This window comes from Carcharhinus amblyrhynchos, chromosome 5 (assembly GCF_965287045.1).
Source record: "Carcharhinus amblyrhynchos chromosome 5, sCarAmb.v2.hapA, whole genome shotgun sequence".
In the NCBI taxonomy this organism is placed as follows: Eukaryota; Metazoa; Chordata; class Chondrichthyes; order Carcharhiniformes; family Carcharhinidae; genus Carcharhinus; species Carcharhinus amblyrhynchos.
The window spans coordinates 72,436,317-72,461,537 of record NC_137328.1 but is presented as its reverse complement, the minus strand read 5'-3'; the positions used below and the strand labels follow the sequence as shown (position 1 = coordinate 72,461,537).

Below are 25,221 nucleotides of genomic sequence, written 5' to 3'. Positions count from 1 at the left end.
AATAGTGGCGGAATAATGTGTGATGGTGATTTAAAGACACAATGTACAAAATTAAAGCATATTGGCTTGTGTTTCTTTTTGTAGTATTGCTATGAATCTGACAAATAAACCCAGTGACCACATTTGTACAATAGAAAAATAATTTGATATTTTCTTCTTGGTTTTGAATTTATATTCCTCACATGAAATGTAACTGGTAATTGAATTTTAGCATCAGAGCTAAATTATTTGAATTACTGAGCCATATCTTGCTGCTTTGTGGATTAAACAGCACATCTTGCACAAAGTGACCTTGCCTTGATATATTGTTATAGGATTACCATTGAGCCGCGTTTATGCTCTATATGGTACATGCAAATTTCTGAGGTTTTAACTTCACCATCATTAAAAAATTTTAGTTATCAGTATTTACAGTCATTATTCTCTGAAACTGACAAGTTGCTTCGGATGTCCTGTGGTTTGGTTGTAAAATTTTATTTGGTAATGCTTCTTTGAAGCACCTTTATAATGCATGTTGTTTTAAATATTTATCCATTTCCTTTTAAAGATGTAATCACTATTCCATTAACTCTGTGTCAAAGAATCCCATACATTTTTAAAAAATCTTTCTTAACATTAAACAAATTGAGAGCAATTTTCTTTTGGCTATAAAATATTGCAGTGTGGCTTGAGTATGCTGCATGTGGTAACTCATTCCTTCACCAAGAAGTCTTGTAGGTTGCCATAAATGTCTGTGATGTTCTGCAGGTCCCACCTATGAGATCCATAAGAGTTGCTCTCCCTTTAGTTTTCGTCTCCCAATTCAAGATGTAGCTGAGGTTAGATGTGTAAAGGCATCTGGAAGTGGAGTGATCTCAAATCAGGACTCAGTGAATAGTGTAATTCTTAAATATGTTAAGAAAATTTATTTGGCTGATTTACATTCTGAATAGTCCTGTTTGTGTGGTTGTTCTATGGTATGCACCACTTCTCCATACAACTTGCTGGAAGTGTAAATGGGGGCCCTGCAGTGAGGTATCTGGGTCCTTGGTGAATGATGGAACCAACAGAATTACATTTAACGATTGTGAACGAAATAGGCTGTTTAAATTAAACTCTCTGTCGAGTGTAGGAAAGAAGAGGGGGAAGATAAGTGAAATAAGCAGCATATGTAACATCTCTTAACATTTATTACACAAAGAGAGCTGTTCCCTTCCTGCACCACAGTGATCAGTGACATTACAATAATTAATTCAATACTATTGAAGGATATTTACACTATTCACTGAGTCCTGATTTGAGATCAGTTTAATAGAAATTTAATGTACAAATTCACAAAGTTCTTAATAATAAGGAATCTAACGGCAAGATGCCATTTGCATGAAGCAAACCACAATGCAGTCTAAATTGATGATAACATTCTGGAAAGCTGCAATTTGAGGTGTATTCTTTTTATCTCCCAAAAAATGTGTTTGCTGATTTGCACATTTGACAGTAAATTTGTGCTGATTTGATGTTTAACTTTTTTTTTGGGGAAGTTTTAATACTTTTAAGTTATCGGATTTCAGGAAGCGGAGGGACAAGAACATGTGCTTGCCACTTGGTCTTCAACCACATATACCATAACTGCATTGAGACAAAATTAAAGCAGGTAAAATGCTTGAAATGCTGCCAGCCTGTGAACACCTCTGGAAAGATCAGTGGAGTTGGCATTTCAAATGTGGACCCTATGCAGGCACACAAAAATGATTGGAATTAAAAGCTCATCCATCAAGCCTGCCCCACGGAAAAAATCAGTAAGGGTTGCGCTTGAGGAAAATGAAGCAAAGCATGCCTCAATGTAGAGGAGACTATGAATAAGTAAAGCTGTTTATTTTAGCAACCTAATAAATATGGTCAAAGTAAGAATTACACAGGAATTTTTTAGGCAACTAAGATTGAGTTGATGTGTTTTCATTTGTAATTAGCGGCATTTCCATATGTGGAAACTGTGTTCAAAGCTCTTGTTGCTGTGTGCATTGCTGAAATTTAGTTGGACAAGAAAAATAGCTGAATGCCCTTAATGAATACAAGGAAAGATTAGCACGTCCATTACGCTGTGCCTATGGCACCCTGCTATTTCATTATCTACATATTGTCACAAGAAATAGGAGCACGAATCAAACATATGGCCCATTGGGCTAGCTCCACCATTCACTAGAATTAAGCCTGATCTTGGGATTCAATTCCATTTTCCTGCTTGCTCTCAATATCCCTTGATTCCTTGCGACACCAAACATCTGCCTGTCGCAGCCTTAAATTTTTTTAACAATGAGCACCCACAACCTGCTGGGTGAAGAATTCCAAAGACTTAAAACTGAGTGAAGTAATTTTTCCTTATCTCAGTCCAAAATGATTGGCCCCTTACTCTGAAGCTGTGCCCCTGTGTTGTCAAATTATCAGACTGGTCATCTGACACCCAGTACTGGATGAGTAGAGGTTGCTTCCAGTTAAATTTTGGGAAGAGTGAAGCTGTTGTTTATTGCCTCTGTTCCAAATTGTATTCCCTAGTTTTCAACTCCATTCCTCTTCCATGTAACTCTCTCGACTGTTTGCAGCACGGGTATATGTTGTCACGAGATGTCTGTTTCCATCTCCATAACATTACTTAACTCTGCCCTTGCTTTAACTCATAAAAGCATAGAAACCCTACAGCGCAGAAGAGGCCATTTGGTCCATGGAGTCTGCACCGACCACAATCCCACCTAGGCCCTACCCCCACATCCCTACATATTTATCCGCTAATCCCTCCAGCCTACTCATCTCAGGACATTTGGGGACAATTTTTAGCATGGCCAACCAATCTAACCCGCGCATCTTTGGACTGTGGGAGGAAACCGGAGCACCCTGAGGAAACCCACACAGACACAAGAATGTGCAAACTCTACACAGACATTGACCCAAGCCGGAAATCGAATCCAGGTCCCTGGAGCTGTGAAGCAGCAGTGCTAACCACTATGCTGTACATCTGCTGCTGAAACCTTCCTTCATACTTTTATTATCCATAGACTTGACCATTACAATGCACCTGGTTGACCTTCCACAAATTTGAAGTCATGCAAAGCTGCTGCCCATGTCCTTCAGAAGAATGAGGGGATATGTTATAGAAATATAAGATTATGAAGGGAATAAATAAGACAGAAGCAGGGAAGTTGTTTCCACTGGCAGATGAAACTAGAGCTAGGGGGCATAACCACAAAATAAGGGGGAGCAGATTTAGGATTGAGTTGAGGAGGAACTTCTTCACCCAAAGGGTTCTGAATCTGTGGAATTCCCTGCCCAGTGAAGCACTTGAGGCTAACTCATTAAATGTCCTTAAGGCAGGGATAGATAAATTTTTGGACAGAAATTTTTGAACAAAGGAATTAAGGGTTATGGTGAGTGGGTGGGTAAGTGGAGCTGAGTCCGCCAAAAGATCAGCTATGACCTAATTGAATGACGGAGCAGGCTTGAGGGGCCAGATGGCCTACTCCTGCTCCTAGCTCTTCCGTTCTTAAAATGAAGCCCATGGAGTCCAGGGGGAGTTGTTTGAGGGGGTGGGAGGGAGGTTGGGCGTGGTTTGTTGGTGGTGGGAACTAAAGAAAAGGCTTGAGAAAGCAGGGAAGGTTAACAAATAATTTCATGATGCAACAGCTAAAGGGAGTAGTGAAGGATATAATGGGGGGAAAAAAAAAGTTATGTTGACGGCTGTAAATTGTTGCATTAAAAAAATCTGAATGCAGCATGAAGAGATAAAGAAGACAAAGACTGACCCAGCAAAGTGAGGAAAAAATAAGATGAGATGTAAGCAGAGATGTTAACTCAGATTGAATCCAGAAGATTGTACTGACTCAAAAGATAAATGTTCTTTCCCCAAGCTTGCATTGAGCTTCACTAGAACATTCAAAGGCATATTTCAGCATGGGAGCAAAGTGGAGAGTTAAAATGACAAGTAACCAGAAGCTCTGGGATGTGCTTGTGGTCCGCATGGAGTTGTTACACAGTGGCCACCCAATCTCTGGTCACTCCAGAGAATAAAAGGTAACTATCTCACCATGTATTCAAAGGTATTATTGTCATCTAATCCCCATCATCAACCTTCTTGGGATGTCCATGAACAAGAAAATTAACTGGACCAGCCATGCAAATACTGTGGCTACAAAGAGCAAGGTGGATGCTAGGTATTCTGTGGTGAGTGACTCTCACCCTGACTCCTCAAAGCCTTGCCACAAGGCATAGGTTAGAAGTGTGGTGGAATACTCTCCAATTACCTGAATGAGTGCAACTCCAACTAGCACACTAAGCTCGACACCATTTTGGACAAAAAACCTGCTTCATTGATGCTGTTCCAGCATTTTAAGCGTTCACTTCCTCCACCATCAATATATTATATCTGCTGTATGTACCATTCAGTGGTGCACTACAGCAATTCACCGAGGCTTCTTTGGCACCTCCCAAACTTGTGACCTCCACCACCTAAAAGACCAGTACAGCAGTCTCATGGAAACAGAACCATCTTCAAATCTCACACCACCTTGATTTGGAGTCTTATTGTCATTCACTCAATGTCGTTCAGTCAAAATCATGGAAGTCCCTAAGTGGCATGCTGTGGGCATGCCACTCCCAAACAGACTGTAATAGCTTCTTGAAGACAATTAGGAATGGGCGATAAATTAGAGAATTAACCAAACAAAATATCGTGAGACAAGAATACATCGTGAAGGAAGCAAAGATATGCTATAATAAACTGGACTGATATAATTAACCTCCATAGCTGCAGGAAAATATAAAGTACGTTAGTTACCAGTCATTTCGTCAAGCTATTAATGTTGTTCTTAATGCAGGAATTATTTTATATTATTTCTAATATATTAGGCATTTCCTTTCTCCTCGGACCTTCAGCCTTAAATATATGACAAAGCAGTGCATTGGTTCCTGCATTATTTTGCCATGGATTCAGATATTCTCTGAGCCTATCCACCTTCCTTAGCCCCACTACTCCCATGTCCTTTTCCCATGACTAACGTCCAACTAGAGCTTTGGGTTGGAATTCTGCAGTCTCACATGCCCTTCTACTGTTGCCAGTGGGAACGTAGAATTTGAAGCTCAGCCAAATCTCCATTCACAGCATTGGGATCGGAGAATCCCAGCTGCAGGAGAGGTCAGAAAATTCTGGTCTTGTCTATTTACACGGTTTGAAGGAGAAGGCAATTTTATGTATGGTATTTACTACTATTTCTTTCCTTTGCTGTTCAGTACTGTCCACTTTGAGCTTTGCAGCTACAGGTGTCAGCATAAAATACTATTTCAAAAGATGCATTATCTTTTTTATGTCGTAACGGATGCTTTTAAATAATAAATCAACCTGTATCCATTTACAGAGTGAAGACACACAACAACAAATTATCCGGGAGACATTTCACCTGGTGTCAAAAAGAGATGAAAATGTCTGTAATTTCCTAGAAGGTGGCATGTAAGTAATGTGAATCTGAGCAAAAACACTGTTTAAGACAAGCACTTCACATGAACCAAAGACACAAAATTACATTTGTGTATAGAATATCATTGAAAATGGATACAGTATAACTGCTCAGAATTTTAGACCAAGCTGCGTATTGTGTTGCATTATGTTAAGCTCAGTGTCTTTGCTGAAGGTAACCTGATGCTACATTTGTTAAAGCCTTCAGAGTTCAGGGATAACAAGTCACAAGTTATGTTTACAATTTTTTAATGCAAGTATTGCAGTTATTCAGTTAAACAAGCAACTTATCAAATTATAGTTACATTCAGGTCTGGGTTGTGTTTTGACAACAAGCCCCCTTTTTTGTGACTATGGTGAAAATGCTTCCAAAGCAAGCACAATGCATTTTCTGTTTGAAACGTATCGAATGCATGCCTGTATCAGAATACACATTTATAGAATTGGGCGTTTGCAGATTGCATTTCAGATATTGTAAACCGTGGACACACATAGGATTTGGGCCAATTCCTGGGAATTTGGAAAGTTGCTATCGAAATACTTGTTTTACACTAAGTGAATAACAATTGTATTAATTGGTTTTTTTAATGAGTCAATTGAAGAACAAATAGGGGAAACCGTTGATCACTTTTTTCTTGTTTTGATAAAAGCTGTGTCTCAAAGTAATGCATAACTTTTGTTTTCTGTAATTTTCTTTTAGGTTAATTGGGGGAGCAGATAATAAACTTATTTACAGACATTATGCAACGTTGTATTTTGTCTTCTGTGTGGATTCTTCAGAGAGTGAACTGGGTATCCTGGACCTAATTCAGGTATGTATACATGAACCTCTTATCAGCTTTGAGGTATCTGGTAAAGATAATAAGGGTTAATTACAAATCACTTCAGCCATAGATGATTGTCCCCTGTTTTTGGTACAAATGAATAACACCTGCAGCAGTTGCTTGCTGAACATAATTAGACTAGTTTCTGTATTAGAACTGTAATTTCAGTTTTAGACTGAAATTCTGGAGTGGTGACATGACTAATTTGATTTAATAGATTAAGGAGTCTTTGTTTTGATGTTGGGCTCAGTGTCTGACTTTAGCTTGTACCACGAATAACAACAACAGAAGTTAAATACAACAAAGAAAGCCACTTGCCCATCTTATCAATCCAAAGAAAAAATGTCAATGATTTTTTTTACAGTGAACAGCCCATACTAAATACTTGTTGTTCTGGCTTAAATTACAGGGTGAAATGATATAATTTATTATAATTTCATAGTACCGATACAGAAAAGTAAATGTGCCAGTTCAGTCTTTTGGTTGTAGTAAAGCATTATGTGGCCCATGAACACATTACAGTTTGGCAGTAATAAACCAATTCTATAAGGTCAATTAAATCAGTGAACTTTGAAATAAAATGATCCTAGTGCTTTTGTCCTGTTTAATGACTAGCTGACTGAAAGTGTCTTCAGTCTTTTTTGCATTTAATAACCTTGAGTTATCAATCAACCTTGAAGTTTTTCTCATTCTCATGGTCTTGTTAGCAAAGATTGATTTAGCTAATCGTTGTCCTTTGGGGTTATTGAAAAGTACGCACAATGATTAGCTGGTATTGCAGCTGATAGATGTGTTAATCTGTTAACAGTTGATAATTTATTCTTGATTAACACTTTCTCATTGCACAATATTGGATCAAAATAGCCTGTTCTCCTGTTAGTTCCTTGAGATACTGATCTAGAAAACTAACTTACGTATACTCCATGTATTCTTCTTCCACATTATTACTGCAAATTTGTCTTGCTCATTCTGCGTGAAGATTAAAATCCTCCATCACCATATTACTTAAAGTAACCTAGGGGAGGTAGTGTTATGTATTCTATGGATTGTATATATTGGAGCCACATTGCACCAATAATCCAGGGAGTGTAATGGTGGAAGTTTATTTTGAATTCAGGAGAAGTATTAAATGAAGTGCTCATCTTGAATGATTTCCAATTTAAATTACTGTTGCAACTGGGCTCATTCTGGCCAGTAGTGCGTGTTCAATCGCACTTCTAATTTAAAGAGGGGTGTTTTTGTCTAGGTACAAATAGAACAAATTATATAGTATCACCTTTGTGATTTTATCTGTTTAATTCTGTTATACTGCTCATGGGCTTTGTTTCCATCTCCCCAATTTTGGGCTACTCAATAGTGCTTAGTATATCTCACTTAGCATAGTAGTAATATCACAATGAAGAATGTTGTTATTGTAAAGCTGAGAGTTTGAAGTTATAAAGATTACTTCCACCTCCATTATTGTGTACAAAACTGCCTGCAACAGGGAGATAGAGGATAAAGTCCCATACCTTACCTCCTGTTGATTCACTCATCAGCTTGCATAAACCTAACTTGACAAATATACCCTTCAGGATGCTACTAACTCAGTTAGTGGTGATATTACTTAGCAATTCTTAATGGCGGACATTCATTCTCTGCCTTTGCTTCCCTCAAGAGTTTCTTCAAAAGTTATGTTAAATATGGAGATGTACTAAGTCATTAGTTGACAGACATTAGGTATTCAGCAGAAAAAGGCATTCTTCAGCCTTGTTTGATTGAGGCCTTTTGATTTCATGGGTCTAAAGTCAATCTGAAATATATATGGATGGATTTATATGTAGGTGGAGTAAGACACACTGAAGGATAGTGATCGAGTAATTGGCCTTCCATTGTTTGCTGGAGCAGATGAGTGAAGGAGCAGAGAGACAGCTAAGATTTTACCTGTTAAAAACCAGTTTAAAATAAGTTTAAAGCACTTTGTTCTTTGTAGAACTGTTTAAAGCATTTATTTATTGTATTTACTGCTTTAAGAATTCTGAGGGAGTGGTTAGCAGGCAGTTGTGGTTCATCAGATTTAAATCAGTGCCAGGTTTAAAAGGAGGCCTGGTGTAGACAGCGGGCAGCGTCTGAGCGGGCAGCGGAGTGAGTGGGCAGCATAGTGAGCTATTAGGGCTTAATATCAAAAAGGGCTTGAAAGAGAAAAGGCCAGGTGAGTTCGTTTGAAAAACAAAAAAAACAAAAAAAATTTTTTCAAAACTACTACAGTAAATAATGGAAGGGCATGTGATGTGTGGTTTCTGTATGATGTGGGAACTGGTGGACCCTAGGGTTCATCCCAGCGACCATGTCTGCAGTAAGTGCAGGTTGCTGGAGGAGCTCCAGCTCAGGGTAAATGAGCTGGCCTCTGAGCTACAGACACTGAGGCTCATCAAGGGGAGAGAGGGTGCCATTGTCAATGGGGTGCAAGTGACATCCACCCCCCCTAGACTGGCGAACTCTAAGGGTCAGGGACAAGAGGGGGCTACTGGGAAGAGGAAGGGGGGTGAGGAGCGGAGGCCTCAGCCTCTTAATCTGCATAACAGGTTTGAGGTTCTTGCTTCCAAGTTGGACGAGAACGAGGCAGGTAAGGTTGGTGAGCAAGCTGCACACGGTACAGTGCTGCAGCAGGACATAGGCAAAGAGAAAAGGAAAAGGAACGTAGTAGTTATTGGGGATAGTGGGGTGAAGGGTATTGACACTGTCCTTTGTCACAATGACAAAGTGCACAGAAGGGTGTGTTGTCTGCCTGGTGCTCGGGTCTGGGATGTCGCAGCTGGGCTGCAGAGGAACCTGGAGTGGGAGGGTGAGAATCCGGTCGTTGTGGTACATGTGGGTGCCGGCGACGTAAGCAAAATGCAGACTGAGGATCTGGGGAGGGAGTATGAAAAGCTTGGAATGGAATTAAAAAGTAGAACCGACAAGGTGGTTATCTCTGGGCTACTGCCTGAACCGGGTGCAGATGGGCGTAGGGTTGACAGGATTAAGGAAGTGAATGGGTGGCTCAGGGATTGGTGTGGGAGGAATGGGTTTGAATTTATGGGGCATTGGCACCAGTATTGGGGTAGGTGGGACCTGTTCGGGAGGGATGGGGTTGGTCTGAACCGTGCTGGGACCAGAGTGTTGGCGAATCGAGTAAAGACTACTGTAGACAGGGCTTTAAACTAATTAGGGGGGGGGAGGGTGTGAGGGTAGGTGACCTTACGAGGTCTAAAGTTAAGGAAAGTGTACATGTAAGGGAAGAGGCCGAGGATGTCCCAATAATAGAGGGAGTAGGGGGCGTGAGTATAGTTGGTGGCGTTACGACAAATAGGGTCCAGGTGAAGGCTGGGATGAAAGCACTTTATCTGAATGCACGAAGCATTCGGAATAAAGTGGATGAGCTGATGGCGCAGATCGACACAAATGGATACGATCTGGTGGCCATTACAGAGACGTGGCTGCAGGGTGACAGGGACTGGGAGCTGAATGTACAGGGCTATCAAGTGTTTAGGAAGGATAGACAGGAGGGAAAAGGGGGGGGCGTAGCTATGCTGATTAAGGATAGCATCACGGTGGTAGCAAGGGATGATATTGGAGCCAAGGAGCAGAGGGTGGAATCATTGTGGGTGGAGATTAGGAACAGCAAAGGGAGGAAGACGCTGGTGGGTGTCGTCTATAGGCCCCCGAATAATGATCTGGAGATGGGAAGGGCTGTTAACGCGCAAATAAGTGCGGCGTGCAAGAATGGGACGGCCGTAGTTATGGGGGATTTCAATCTGCATATTGATTGGTCGACCCATGTTGGACGTGGGGGGCTCGAGGAAGAGTTCTTGGAATGCTGCCGGGATAGTTTCCTCGAACAGTGTGTGTTGGAGCCGACGAGGGAGCGAGCTATCTTGGATCTGGTGCTATGTAATGAGGCGGGTAGAATTAGGGACCTTGTGGTGAAGGATCCTCTTGGGGAGAGTGATCATTGTATGGTGGAGTTTCTGGTGCAGATGGAGGAGGAGAAAGTGGGTTCCCGGACACGCGTCCTTTGTTTGAATAGAGGGAAATACGGTAGGATGAGAGAAGAATTGGCGAATGTGGACTGGGAGAGCGCGTTGGAGGGAGGGTCTGTTAAGGAGCAGTGGAGGATCTTTAAGGAGATCTTTCTTGGTGCTCAACGGAAATTTATTCCGATGGTCAAAAAGGATAGTAGGAGGAGAGGTAATAAGCTGTGGATAACAAAGGAGGTGAAGGAAAGTGTTAAACTAAAAGCGGAGGAATTTAGAGTAGCTAAGAGTAGTGGGCGAGAAGAGGATTGGGAGAGGTTTAAATGTCAACAAAGATTGACAAAGAAGTTGATCAGGAAGGGTAGGAGAAACTATGAAGCTGGGCTAGCGCTTAATATAAAAAAGGATAGCAAGAGTTTTTATAAATATATAAAAAGGAAGAGGCTGGCTAGGGTGAATGTTGGTCCTTTAGAGGATGAGAAAGGGGACCTAGTGGTAGGGGATGGGGATATGGCTAAGGTATTGAATAATTTTTTTGTTTCTGTCTTCACGGAGGAGGACGTGAATAATTTGCCGGGTGTTAGCGATAGAAAGGTGGTAGGACTGGAGGGTCTTAATGACATTACTGTTACTAGAAAGGCGGTGCTCGACAGACTGGAGGGGCTGATTGTGGACAAGTCCCCAGGACCGGATGGAATGCATCCGAGGGTTCTGAAAGAAATGGCGGAGGTGATAGTGGATGCCTTGGTGGTTATTTTCCAAACGTCGCTGGATTCCGGGGAAGTGCCGGATGATTGGAAAACGGCTAATGTTACGCCGTTGTTTAAGAAGGGTGCCAGGCAAAAGGTGGGGAATTATAGGCCTGTTAGTTTAACGTCTGTTGTAGGTAAAATGTTAGAATCTGTCATCAAGGAGGAAATTGCGAGGCATCTTGAAGGGAATTGCTTGATAGAGCAGACGCAGCACGGTTTCATTAAAGGGAAGTCGTGTCTGACAAATTTACTGGAGGTCTATGAGGATGTGTCTAGGGCAGTGGACAGATGAGAGCCGGTGGATGTGGTCTTTCTAGATTTTCAGAAAGCGTTTGACAAAGTGCCTCACAAGAGGTTATTGCAGAAGGTCGAGGGACATGGAGTTGGGGGTAAGGTGTTAGCGTGGATAGAAGATTGGTTGTCAAATAGGAGGCAGAGAGTGGGGGTCAACGGGTGCTATTCGGATTGGCGGATGGTGACTAGTGGAGTGCCCCAGGGGTCGGTGCTGGGGCCTCAGCTTTTTACCATTTATATAGATGATCTGGAGGAGGGAACCGAGTGTAGAGTGTCGAAATTTGCTGATGACACCAAGATTGGGGGAACGGCAAATTGTGCGGAGGGTGTGGAGAGTCTGCAGAAGGATCTAGATAGGCTGGGCGAATGGGCCAGGAAATGGCAAATGGAATTTAATGTTGGCAAGTGTGAGGTGGTCCACTTTGGTAGGAAAAATGGTAGGAAGGACTATTACTTACGAGGCGAAAAACTGCAGCAGGCGACGGTGCAGAGGGACCTCGGGGTCCTTGTGCATGAGTCGCAAAAACCCAGCTTGCAGGTGCAGCAGGTGGTCAGGAAGGCGAATGGGATGCTGGCCTTCATAGCAAAGGGGATTGAATATAAAAGTAGGGAGGTCTTGCTGCAGCTGTATAGGGCATTGGTGAGGCCGCAGCTGGAGTACTGTGTGAAGTTTTGGGCGCCGCACCTGCGCAAGGATATTTTGGCCTTGGAGGGAGTGCAGAGGAGGTTTACTAGGCTGATACCGGAGTTGAGGGGGTTGAGCTATGAGGAGAGGCTGAATAAACTGGGCTTGTACTCGTTAGAGTTTAGAAGAATGAGAGGAGATCTCATTGAGACGTATAAGATGATGAATGGGATGGATAGGATAGAGGTGGAAAGACTCTTCCCGCTCAAAAAAGACAATAGGACTAGGGGGCACAGCCTCAAGATAAAAGGGGGGCGGTTTAGAACAGAGTTGAGGAGGAACTTCTTCACTCAAAGGGTGGTGAATCTCTGGAATTCTCTGCCCGTTGAAGTGGTGGAGGCTGCCTCGCTAAATATTTTTAAGACACGGGTTGATGGGTTTTTGATGGGAGAGGGGATTAAGGGTTATGGGGAGAGGGCGGGAAAGTGGAACTGAGCAGCGACAGATCAGCCATGATCTTATTGAATGGCGGAGCAGGCTCGAAGGGCTGGATGGCCTACTCCTGCTCCTATTTCTTATGTTCTTATGTAATGTGGGATTTTGACTGAAGGACATGATGAATCTGAGGTTATGACTATATCAGTATGACTGTATGTTGTTTCACTGTTTGTAGAACTGTTCTTCTAACTTGGTCAGCAGTCCACAAACGTTAGTTTGAGGAGGCTACTGTACTTAATGCCAATGTGTCATCTTGATATTCTGCTTGGGTATTGCTGATAACTCCATCTGATGTTTTTGTTTTTTGAAATTTGTAATGATTGATTTCCAGGCCTACATATAGCGTTTGACTGGAAAGGCCATAACATACATATATAGCAGTTCTCATGAGATTGCAATAAATTTTTCTCGTACAAGACGATGGCTGAAATTTTCTGGCCGTTCATGCTGGTGTGCATTCGGTGACATGGTTTTCTCAGTGGTGTAGGGTGGCTTCAGTGGGAAACCTCTAACAACAGCGGGACCAGAGGACCCAGACACCTGCGAGTGGCACACCACCTCTTGCCACCATGAAAAAAAACTGAGGGAAGACTAGCGAGCCTCCCCCCATGGATTTTGAGATTGGTTTAAACCTACCAAGAAAACTTGTGAAAGTTAATTAAAATCAGTGCCCTGGAAGACATCTTGTGATATGAATTTTGGATTATAGTAACTGCACACAACCAGCCCAAGCTTCTGTTTTTTTTCTTAAAGCTGCTTTATATTTAACTAGTATCTCCATGCACTATTCCATAATCAAAAGGGTGCATACCCAATGTACTGAGAATTTTGCAAAAACTGTTCATGGTAGCGCTTCCACAAGTGCAAAGCAACTCTGATCATCATGCTTCTTGTATCTTTGAAGAGCACAAACTGGAACACCTTTTGTTAGGATTGAGCAAATGTTGCACGCAGTCCATTATTTTCTAGACACAAATGCTAATAGAAGAAATAGTTGGGGATTGATGGCTTGCATTAGGTGCCATGTGTATATTCTCCTTGGAGGCATCATAGGTCAACTAACTTATAAACTAAAATGTTGGCCTGGAGTTTGATTAGTAGTGCTTGCTGCTTTCCTCAAAGAAATGCTAGTGATCTGTGGTGAGAACTGTACGTCCTGTCAACGTGCAGTGGATTATAGTGTTTTTTAATGAGGATTTCCAAGGTGGAGCTGCATCAAGCTATCCTCTCAGCTAATCACATATTAGAAAACTTTGACAGACGGTCAATTAGGAAATGAAAGTCAATATAATCAGATCACTATATATAAAAAAAGAGCAAAGTAAAAATTGGGGCATGCAGATGACTTGTAGGTATAAACTACCCAGCTATCATGAAAAACTTTTCTGGAGACATTTAAGAACATTTCAAAAATGTAGCATTTTTATTTTGGGGCCAAATCCACTCTTCCATGTTATCACTCTTATTGCTATTTAAACTCGGTGACACCTGATTTAAACAAGGTGTAACTTTTTAAATGTGTTCCTAAGTGATTTGAGAGTCGAATAGGAACATTGATGCTGCACCAAGTGATTTCACTGATCTGGAGTGGAATGGTGGGGCATCCATAGTGCCGCCTTGTGGTGGAGCAATCAATGACAATATAACTTCAGGAGGGACATATTCTTTGCTCACATTAAATCCTGAAGTTGTGATCCGTTTCAGAGGGTTGACAGTTTGATAATGAATTGCCCACAGTTCCAGGTGGACATCTGTTACATTTTTCACATTTGGTTACGCATTCAAAATATCAAAAATAGGTAGGCAAGTAATTGACCTGAAATTAACAAGAAGACCTCAACTGGAAAATGTGGGTATACTGACCCGGAATTAGCTATTTAAAGCAGTCATCTTAAAGCAGAGGCCATGTTAGCACCTAAACGTCAGAACCATGCTTCAGATTTGTGTTTACTCAAAATATGAGTTGAAGATTCACAGTTAAACTAACACAAGAGCAGCCAGATCATAATCAATTACTTGTAATTAGAGAAATTCTACACAATTGCTACTTGCCCCAGCACATAGTAAACAGATCTAGCTATGTCTGAAGTGTTTTTGTTCTACAGAGTGTAATAGATTACAGCATATTTGACAAATTGTCTTGTACTTCTACCAGTGTTCGCATGAATGTCATGAGGCACATATTAGACTTATCCATTTTTGATTTTCTGACAACAGTGACTCAGTAATAAATTATAGTTTCTGCCATTCTTTCTTAAGGTCATAATTTATCTCGCAACACCAGGTTAAAATCCAAAAGGTTTATTTAGAATCATGAGCTTTTGGAGTGCTGCTCCTTCACCAGGTGAGTAGAAATGTAGGTTTCGCAAACACAGCATGTATCAACAAAGACACAACTGCAAGATGATGGTTGGAATGCGAGTCTTTTCAGGTAATCAAGTGTTTATAGGTACAGGCAGTGCAAGTGGAGAGAGGGATAATCACAGGTTAAGGAGGTGTGAATTGTCTCAGGCCAGGTCAGTTAGTAGGATTTTGCAAGCCCAGGTCAAATGGTGGAGGTTACATGTAGTGTGACATGAACCCAAGATCCTGGTTGATGTCGTCCTCGTGTGTGGAGCTTGGCTATCAGTTTCTGTTCGGTGATTCTGTCTTGGGCGGCCTTCAAGACACGTGACAATGCAGAATCGCCGAGCAGAAATTGATAGTCAAGTTCCGCACGCGTGAGGATGGCCTCAACCAGGATCTTAGGGGTTACATGTAATGTGACATGAATCCAAGATCACGCTTGAGGCCATCCTCATGCATGTGGAACTTGACTATCACTCTGCTTGGCGATTCCGCATTGTCATGTGTCTTGAAGGCTGCCCAAGACAGAATCACTGAACAGAAACTGATAGCCAAACTCCACACACGAGGACGGCATCAACCAGTATCTTGGGTTCATGTAACCCCCATCATTTGGCCTGGGCTTGCAAAATCCGACCATTATCAGCACTCCGAAAGCTCATGATTCCAAATGAACCTCTTGGACTTTAACCTGGTGTTGAGACACTCCCTGTGCCCACCCCAGTCCAAAACCAGCATCTCCACATCAACAGTAATAAATTATTCTGAGCTAATCCAGCCATACCTGGGCTCTTGGTAGGGAAACTTCCTGCTAATTACCATCTGCTGCCCTCCCTCAGCTGGCTATTGGCAGTACTCTGTTAAACACATAGAAGAAACACTTATGATAAAGCACCAAATGTACTCTGGGTGACTTCAATATCCATTAGCAAGAGTGGCTTGATAACACCATTGTTGACTGAATTGGCGGAGTTGTGAAGGGCACAGCTGTATTATGAAGCTATGCTTTGTATTGAAAAAGGGACTTGATGAATTTATTGGCTGGAAAACATGCATTAAAATTTTAAAAGGACTAAAGCCACCTTCCAATAACTTGATCTCACTGAAGGGTGAACATTTGCATCACTTACACTTCTAAATTCCAAGCCCAGTGAAATGGGAGACAATCTGCCTGCAAAGCCTCAGGAGGAGCAAATACCTTGGAATATGAAAGGAGGCCATCTTCTACTCTATTAATAAAATCATTCGGACAATCATCTGAGTACTTGACTGGGTGAAGACAAACCATTAGACGTAGGCTGTGATTCTCCCAAATTGGGGCTAAGTGCCCGTGCAGGCAGGAAACAGAAGGTTTCTGGCTAGCATTAGTCTTTCTCCCACCTAATGAGGTGCAATTTGTGCATAGCAGACAACCTGCTGGCCAGTCCTGCTGTTCTGAGACTGGTCACCGTTTTGAAAAGTGATCCAATCTCTGTTCCGCGATAGGCCTCCCTCCCACAAATAAATACTGACCAAGGGAGCACCACCAACCCGTTTCCAACGAGGGGGATCCTAACACCACCCCTAAAACTATCCAGGCATGAGGATGATCAGATGTCCCTACTCAGCCTCCCTCTGCCCATTTGCCCCTCTACTGCTGCCTGACTGTAGTGGACAGGTTCCTCAAGGGTGTGAGATTGGGTGTAAAGGGTTGACCACTCACTTTCTGCACCCGGAACAGATGATGTATTATGTGCAATCAGGCCTGCCCTGTCATGGAATAGAATGCAAAATACCCAGATGCATAATTAATTAAGCTGGTGCCAGACGACTTGGTGTGTTTTTCCTGTTGGTGTCTGCAGTGGGAAACACTCCACATTCCTGCCCCCAGCACAGGACTTCTCCCTGAAATGGGAGAATTCTGCTCATGGTTTCTTGACAGCAATTTTTTTAATAAATTGTTATATTGATTGTGAGTGTGATCTTAACATAACTATTGAGTTACCTAAATACTATTCTAAAATTTTTTGACTATATATTAAAAAAAAACTTGTATCGTCTTTTTAAAACTTGGATGATGCTGCAATTTTGAAGGACCACAAATTTCTCTTAAATTCATCATAACTTCCATGTATAATGTGTAACTATCTATATCAACATGAGATTAACTGCAAGAACTGTACTTTGGCAATTAATTAACCCTAAACAGCTGAGCTGGCACTGTACATTCCCACTTCTCAGTTTAGGAATACTACCTTTTTAAGTAAACAGCTTCTTACATTTTAAGCTTAATGACCTGATGATAAAATGACGTAGGGCGGCACGGTAGCGCAGTGGTTAGCACTGCTGCTTCACAGCTCCAGGGTCCTGGGTTTGATTCCCAGCTCGGGTCACCTGTGGAGTTTGCACATTCTCCTCATGTCTGCGTGGATTTCCTCCAGGTACTCTGGTTTCCTCCCACAGTCCAAAGATGTGCAGGTTAGGTTGATTGGCCATGCTAAGAAATTGCCCCTTAGTATTCAGGGATGTGTAGGTTAGCGGGTAAATATGTAGAGGTATGGGGGTAGGGCCGAGGTGGGATTGTGTCTAGTGCAGACTCGATGGGCCGAAGGGCGCCTCGCTGCACTGTAGGGTTCTATGATTCAAAAATAAAATTTGCATATATTGGCAAATAAGGTCACTTGTCTTAATGTATGCAGCCATGACAACAACCAATAAGGAGAACTTTCAACCCAGGAACAATAAAGTAACGTGAGCCTCAGTTCCTTTTATAATGAAGGAATTGTTAGCTAATTAGTTTTATAGCAGGATTAGATTTTAAGGTTGCGCAAATTAAGACTAGGTACGTTCTAAAGGATTTTTTGTGCTTTTGTTAGGTTAGAAAGCAGGTACAGAAGGCTGCAAAGAATGTAATAAAATCAGATTAGATGGAAACTAAAAGTTTATATAAATTGCATAAAGGGGTGTGTTTGAAATCAGATTGTTCATTCTGTTATTGAGATTTAAGATCCAGATCAATTAAGATGAATTAAAGAATGATAAAACACAGTTAGAACGTGAAGAAGGAGGATCAACTGAAAAACCCATCCTGACTAAAAGATACTTATTGAGAGAAGGAAGGGAATATGCACTTTTGTGGATCTGATGAGTTCATCAAGTTGTGAAGGTCTGTGTTGGGTGTGATAAGTATAGTTATGTTCCCTTTTTTTGGGCTGTTTTAAAAACTAATCTGGTGTAGAAAAAGATTGAAACATTTTAATTAGACGCATGTACTGTGCATTGAAATGGAGAATGTTTAATAATATGTATTATTCTTGCACATTTTTACTTAACTAATTCTGTATTATAACTTCAAATCTGTACTAATTACAACTGTTTATATTTCACTTTAAATAAAATTTCTTTAAATTCACTTTCTTCTGTTACCCTGTGGATCTGAAGTATTGTTCGAACCTGAGAGTTGAAACAAATTACTAGTGAATTGGGTTGATTCCAATTGGACATCTATCCAAAGATCCTTGCAAAACAAGGAAGCACATGGGAATACTGCCATCTACAAGTACTCATCGAAGTAGCACACAAGGGTAATTGATGTTGGCAATAAATACTGACTTTGCCACTGACACCCAACTCCTATGAATTAAGTTTTTTTTTAAATTTAATGGTATAGTTCAAGGTTACAGAACCAAAGGGCCAGATTTTGCCTGGGGAGACAGGATTTTGGAGACTTGTTAATTTGAGTTGTCTGCTCCAACTGGGAGTAGACAAAGGTTCAGATTTTGATGGGAACGAGTGATTAATTGAGAATGGATCTGGAATGACTACCAAATAGGGGCTGGAAATGTTTACAATGGAGGTAGGATACCAGAAAATGTGAGCTGGGAATGCGAGCTCTTGAGGAGCTGCCTAAATGCACCAAGTTAATGGTGAGGATGACTTGACTTAATCACTCCTGCCCCTGCTCTCCTCTCAAACGTTGTCAGAGTCAGCAACGGATGTGAGCTATCATGATGCATCCCAATGCATTTGGTTGTCCACTCTATTTGGCGTACCCACTTAAATGACAGTAAAAAATACCAGTACTAGAAACTGAAAACAGTTTCCATTTTAGCCAGCTAACGTCAGTGAATGCTCCCAAAGCATCCAAGGATGAGATTGCCATTGTGGGACTAAGGGTTTTGCCTCAATACCATGCCTTAATCTCCCAAAGGAAGCCTGTTCTGCTTCACTGCAGACAATGTGTTCTTTCTTTCCCACACCAATGATCATGTACCAAGTGTAGACAACTTGTGTATTTTACTCAGTGGTCATTACTCAAACACTCACTGTGGTCTAGACCTAACCTAACCAAACCATTTTATGCTGGTCATGTGTAAGAATCATCCCACCAATATTGGACTTAATGTGACAATATGATCATGAGTCATGAAACGCTATAGTATAATTGGGTAATTTGGCTACAAGTTTGCACTGATGTTTTGCTTTGCATGATCCAATTTTATTGCCCCAGTTTATTCCTTTATCAGTTATCCCCTCTTAGGGGTGGCATGGTTAGCTCTGCTGCCTCGTAGTGCCAAGGACCCGGATTTGATTCCTGGCTTGGGTCACTATCTGTGTGGAGTTTGCATGTTCTCTCCGTGTCTGCATGGGTTTCCTCTGGGTGCTCCGGTTTCCTCCCACAGTCTGAAAGATGTGCTGGTTAGGTGCATTGACCCAAACAGGTGCCGGAATGTGACGACCAAGCAAATTTCACAGTAACTTCATTGCAGTGTTAATATAAGCCTTACTTGTGCCCAATAAAGTTAACTTTAAAACTTGTGTAATTCTCTTTTTAAAAATATTGATGGTATTCTAATGGCAATTTATGGTATAGAATTCTACATTTTAACCACAATCAATCTATTTATGCAATCTCCTTTAATTCTTTCCAATTGTCGTCACTATCTTGCAGATCAATGAATACAAGCTATCACTATTAACTCTCTTCAAACCCACCTTACTCTTTAACAGCTCACTTGGCTTGTCCCCCAATGTTATCCACTCTCTTGAAAACCCATGATTACTAAAATATGCTCTTTATAATTTGAAATATTTACGCTCTCTCTCAAAATCCAGACAACTTATACTACTTTTTTATGAGACACCCAAAACTGTACACAGTGCTCCAATTGCAGTCGAATGTGAGTTTTGACCGAGTTCAGTATTAATTCCTGTTTTTGTATTATAGTTTATTAATGCAAAATCAGGGATTGTGTTAGCCTTCATTATGTTCTTACAGTTGTGCACCAATAGCTATGTCTCTGCACAGGAAGGCTTTCCTACACCATTTAAAATCTTACAATTTTAAGATTACTTATTTCATCTAAACTTGCTGCTGAAACTTTTTGCTTCAGATTTTTCTTGCGTTGAACTGCCACCTATTCTTCCTGGCCTAATCTGCCATTCTACAGATGTTCATGTTTCTAACAATTTGCATCATAATTTGCTGTTATCAACAAACTTCAATACTTAGCTGAATTCCCAAGTTCAGAACTGTTGCTTAACTAATTTAAGTATGAGCAACTCTAACAAAAACATTTGTGGAATCATTGCTTACCTTATGTTGTCAGTTACTATAGGAAGGGGATGCTGGATTTAAGTTACTTCAACATTTTAATGAACTGATTAGGCTACCTTAAATCTTGATTCTGTACTTTTTGAAAATGGCGTGATTGGTTCTTCAAAAATGAACAGAATTTGTATGGTGCTAAGTGAATAGCTGAATATAATGCTCAGTGTGACTTGCTTCAGAAAAAAAATACAAGGAATATCCTGCAAGCAACACATCAGAAATTAATTAATTGTGGTTATGATATCAGAGACTGTTAACATTTTTATTTTTTGTTTTGGGAATCTGCAGACCTAGATATTTATGAAAAGAATGAAACCACAAAGTTTATGATTTTAAACAAAATTTTACTAAAAGTCGAAGAACATGAATACTAAGGACAATGTTTGATTTATGTTATAGATATTATATGCCCTTCAGTTATGAAAGGTGAAATCTTTTTAGTCAGCCCAAAGAATATCAACTGATTTGTGTTTAAAAAGCTGCAGACAGCTTGTTCCAACCATTTGAAAGAGAGTCATCCGTAGGAATCTACCACCCCCCCTCCCCCCCCCCTCTCTCTCTCACACACACTCCCCCCGCCCCCCCCAATTGTTTATCTGTCAGGTAGTTTCATCACATGGGAGGAGTGACTTGCTTTTTCCAAGAGATCAACTTTCAGAGAAACCTAGTTCTTGAAGGGACTATTAACCAAGGGTAGAATAAAAGTTTATTCCCAAAGCACATGGTTATCACAAATGAGGTGGGGGAGGAGGAGGAGGGAGTGGGGAGGGAACTAGACTGAAGATTAGCAAGTATTCTAAGATGGTAATGAAAAAGTGAAATATTAGAATAGGAGCATGAAGTAGCAGCTCACCTAATGAATAAACTTCTCTTCGCAGGGATTCTAACAAACTTTGGCTAAGATCAAGTGTAGTATCGACATGCTGCACTTGGTTGAAGTCATTTGGTTACATCTCAGCTTCATTTGAAGCAATTTTTTCAAGCGGCATCTCGGCCTTTTGGCTAAGATGCAAATAAGATCAAGCCTTGGAGGAGGAACTACACCTACTCCAATCAGCTTGGATCATGTAGGTCAAGCCCAAGACAGGTGGTGAGAGCCCTGTCTTGTCAGCTTGGATCGGGAAGGTCTCAACTTGTTGGGACTCTGAGTTGGCTTTAATTTGACTTGATTGGATTGGAATAAAGTAAATAAAAAAAATTAGAATAGGAGGAAATCTGAAATTTCAATCTGAATAATAGACAGCTATATGACAGATTTGGATTGATAACATTGGCACCTTGTAAATGGAAATCCTCTTTACTCACTGAAAACATTTGGTTTTATACTCAATTTCAGTAAACTCTATATCACTTCACCATGCTCTAACTATTGCCCTTGATTAGAGCTCCCTCTGTCCTAGGAATCCATGCACAGCACCAGTCTGGCATGGTGCCAGACAGCACAACAGCATCGTTCTAGCTGTTAACTGATCTGCATTGAATGATATATCAGCCCATTTTAATTTCAGGTCTTCTATTTTTGTTAGGAGTGCTCCATAAGCTGCTTTGTTGGGATGATCCCAGGTTGCACGGTCACTAAAGGAAAAATTAATCTAACACTAGTTTAAAGTTTAGTTATTAGTGTCACAAATAGGCCCTTGTTAACAGTGCAATGCAATTCCTGTGAAAATCCCTTAGTCGCCACGCTCTGGTTCCTGTTTGGGTGTACTGAGGGAGAATTTAGCATGGCCAATGCACCTAACCAGCATGCCTTTTGAACTGTGGGAAGAAACCGAAGCACCTTGAGGAAACCCACGCAGACATAGGGAGAATGTGCAAACTCTGCATAGACAGTAACCCATGCCATGAATCGAACCTAGATGCCTGGCATTGTGAGGCAGCAGTGCTAACCGCTGTGCCACCCTACTAGTGTAGTTGCTTTCATAGTTAGACATCAGAAGGTTAGTAGTTCTCAACATATGACATTAGCAATTTAAAATTGATTGGCCTGAGAAGCTGGCCCTTTGAAGGTGGATTTTATTTGATAAGAAACCAATTCTATAAAATGAATTGCACTTTCAGAATGAGCAATTAAACTTCAGAGGCTGAGGTAGTGAGAAAATAGAAAGTATAGAACGGAGATAAAACTAAAATTGAAATGAGAAAGGGTGAATTCTCTTACTCTTTCTACAGAGCAAATGCAGAGAAAGTCTCTGCACATTAATGAAAACATTTCCAATTCAAAACTAAAGAAAATGGCATTATATTCAGGATAGAACTATAAGGGGACTATTTGAGAATATTGGGAGTTGTATAGGTTACATCCGTTACACTTTTCCAAGTTCACGTAATTTAGCTTGACCAATATTTTCCTCTGATGACCAACACCATTATTGCTGTACACAGAATGAAAGCTGTACAAGTATACATGATGTGTTTTGGTAAGATATGATTAAATGATACATAAATGTTGTCTTTTTCCAATTGAGTTTGTTACTGCATAACCATGCGCATCTTGGAAACGTGAACAGAAAAACTTGACTTAAGGAGGTGGGTCTCTTGTAAGTAGCAGGGTTCTAAGGATTAATAATGAATTCATCCTTTGTAAAATGGCAGTATCACTCCCTCCACAAGTGGTTGATTGCCTGAAAACTGAAATATTCTGACACGTATTGCTTTGAGCTAATGCTTTACCAGAATCAGGCACAAGTTAACTTGCAGAACGTTAACAGTATTCTTACTAAATTAACTGCACGTTTTGCAGTGGTTCATAAAACAGAAGTACTGCAATAATTGATTGCAGCAAGTCATTTTTATAACCTAAGAGAAACTCAAACTTAATGTTCCTGATTTTAATTAGAATCTTTTCTTTTTGGGATCACATTATGATTTATGTTTAACGTCTTAAATTTATGTCTTCATTTCTTTCCTTTTTTTAATAAATCATGTTGGGTTAGGTAGCACTTTGAAAGTAAATTAATGCTCTCTCTACTTAATACTTTGTGATGACAGCTGAGCCAAAACCAAGAACTCTCAGCGCACGAATCTGTGGGCACCAGTCCATAATTTTGAAAGCTTCACTGCAGGCCACTGCTGCTGTACTTAAAAAAAAAAGTAGGCTTAATGGGAATAAAATAAGCTTGCACAGGTCCAATCCAATTTCCAGAATGTGCATCATCCGATGATGAGACCAGTTGTCATGAAATGCATTGGTTTTAATCTGACATATTTATAGATGTTGTGGAAAATGCCGCACAGATGCAATCATGGCTAAATCTTCCATGGATAAAATCTTCAAAGGTCCTCTGTGTGTATTTGGTATAAATACATGCAGGAAAGGAAAGTAGAGGTATGGCTGAATGTCAGTTTATCCAGTGATTGCATAACGCACCAACTTCAAATAGTAATAACATATAAGCTGAATATTTGTGTCAGTAGAACATTTTGTTGGAAAATTTTGTTCAAAGCCATTTAAAGTATGAGCACTGTTAACTGTTGTATTGTGGGGGTGGAGAGACCACCTGCACATGGCCACTTGGAGCCTGGTGTTGAGTGATATGCTTGGAATTCTGCCGTCCATTGTGAAATGGCAAGCTTCCAGGAGCTGAGGCCTGTTTTGAATGATTCCTTACTCCTCTTGAGTCAGACCACTTATTACCACTTGAGATCTGAGAAATTAAATCTGTTGACTATAACATTGAAAACTGTAAATACATTTAATGTTGTAAAACTGATAACAACATAGGCTTCATTTTCAATTATCTCTCCCCAATCAGGTGACTTCACAAGGGAAAATGTGTGAATGTCTTAATCTGGTAATGGAGTATTCAAAAGCAAAATTTTTTTTGATAAACTTATGGTAATGGTAGTTTGATAGCTAAATTTATTGCAGATGCCATTATAACATGGGACTCACTGACAACTCTTTGCTAGTGTTAGACTGCCCCAAGTTCTCCATATTAATTACATATTATCCAGTGCTTTTAAGAAAATGTGATCTTGGAGATCTGATAATAGAACAAAGTTTTTGTTTAGTGTTTTTTAAACTTCTTTATCCACAGTATAGTGTAAACAGGACAATCTCTGTTGAACAACTATAATAACTATCTGGATTTATATGCATTATTGTTTCAATTGACTTTGCTTTGATTTACAGTTTTGTAGTTTCATAGTAAATCCAACAAGGGGTGCTATAAACTAAAACAGCTGCTGTAAATAATCTCAATAATTTCACTAATGTTGATGAGTATTTGTTTAAAAACTTTCTTTAGTTTTTAAAAATAAGTTTGTATTATTTGAAACGGGAATGTGCAGGGCTGCATGGAGAGGCGGGGGGAGTGACACAAGGTGAATTCTGCATCAGTGAGCAGTACAGCCACAATGGGCTGAAGGGGCTGCTTCTACTGTTCTGTACCTATTCTGTAATGTACCATTTTATAATTGTACCAGGAGAAGTGGGATGAAATGAACATTCTTCGCAATGTGCTTTGTGGCAATTTAGTTAACATTTTGAAGTAATGGAATGGAAGCCAGGTACCTTCTCCATGGACAAAATCCATGAACTCTGATCCTGTTATAGAATGTAATTGTCAGAGTAGGCCCTCGAGTAAAATACCAGGTTATTGGGCAAGATCCAACCTTAAAGGAAGGTGGACAGCTTTTGGTTTCGTTCCTCGTATGAATTTTCATTGAACACTCTTTCACTGAACAGTATTTGTCATTTATAAAAGTTAAAGCCTTTCTAACTTTGAATAATGGACTGAAAAGGAAACTTGAATGTATGGTGTTTAAGGTTTTATAACTTCATTTTCTTCCCTCTCCAGTGACTCTTTCCTTATCTGG

General features: G+C 40.5%; 1 protein-coding gene across 3 annotated transcripts in view; it reads left to right on the top strand.

Moving 5' to 3' along the window:
- ap3s1 (adaptor related protein complex 3 subunit sigma 1) overlaps window positions 1-25,221 on the top strand; it is a 65,814-nt gene that overhangs the window by 8,354 nt on the left and 32,239 nt on the right. For all 3 annotated transcript variants that reach the window (XM_080189700.1, XM_080189699.1, XM_080189698.1), the window contains exons 2-3: window positions 5,379-5,470; window positions 6,177-6,288. In XM_080189700.1, the coding sequence (XP_080045826.1) occupies window positions 5,379-5,470; window positions 6,177-6,288 (204 nt within the window). The remainder of the gene's footprint in view (window positions 1-5,378; window positions 5,471-6,176; window positions 6,289-25,221) is intronic.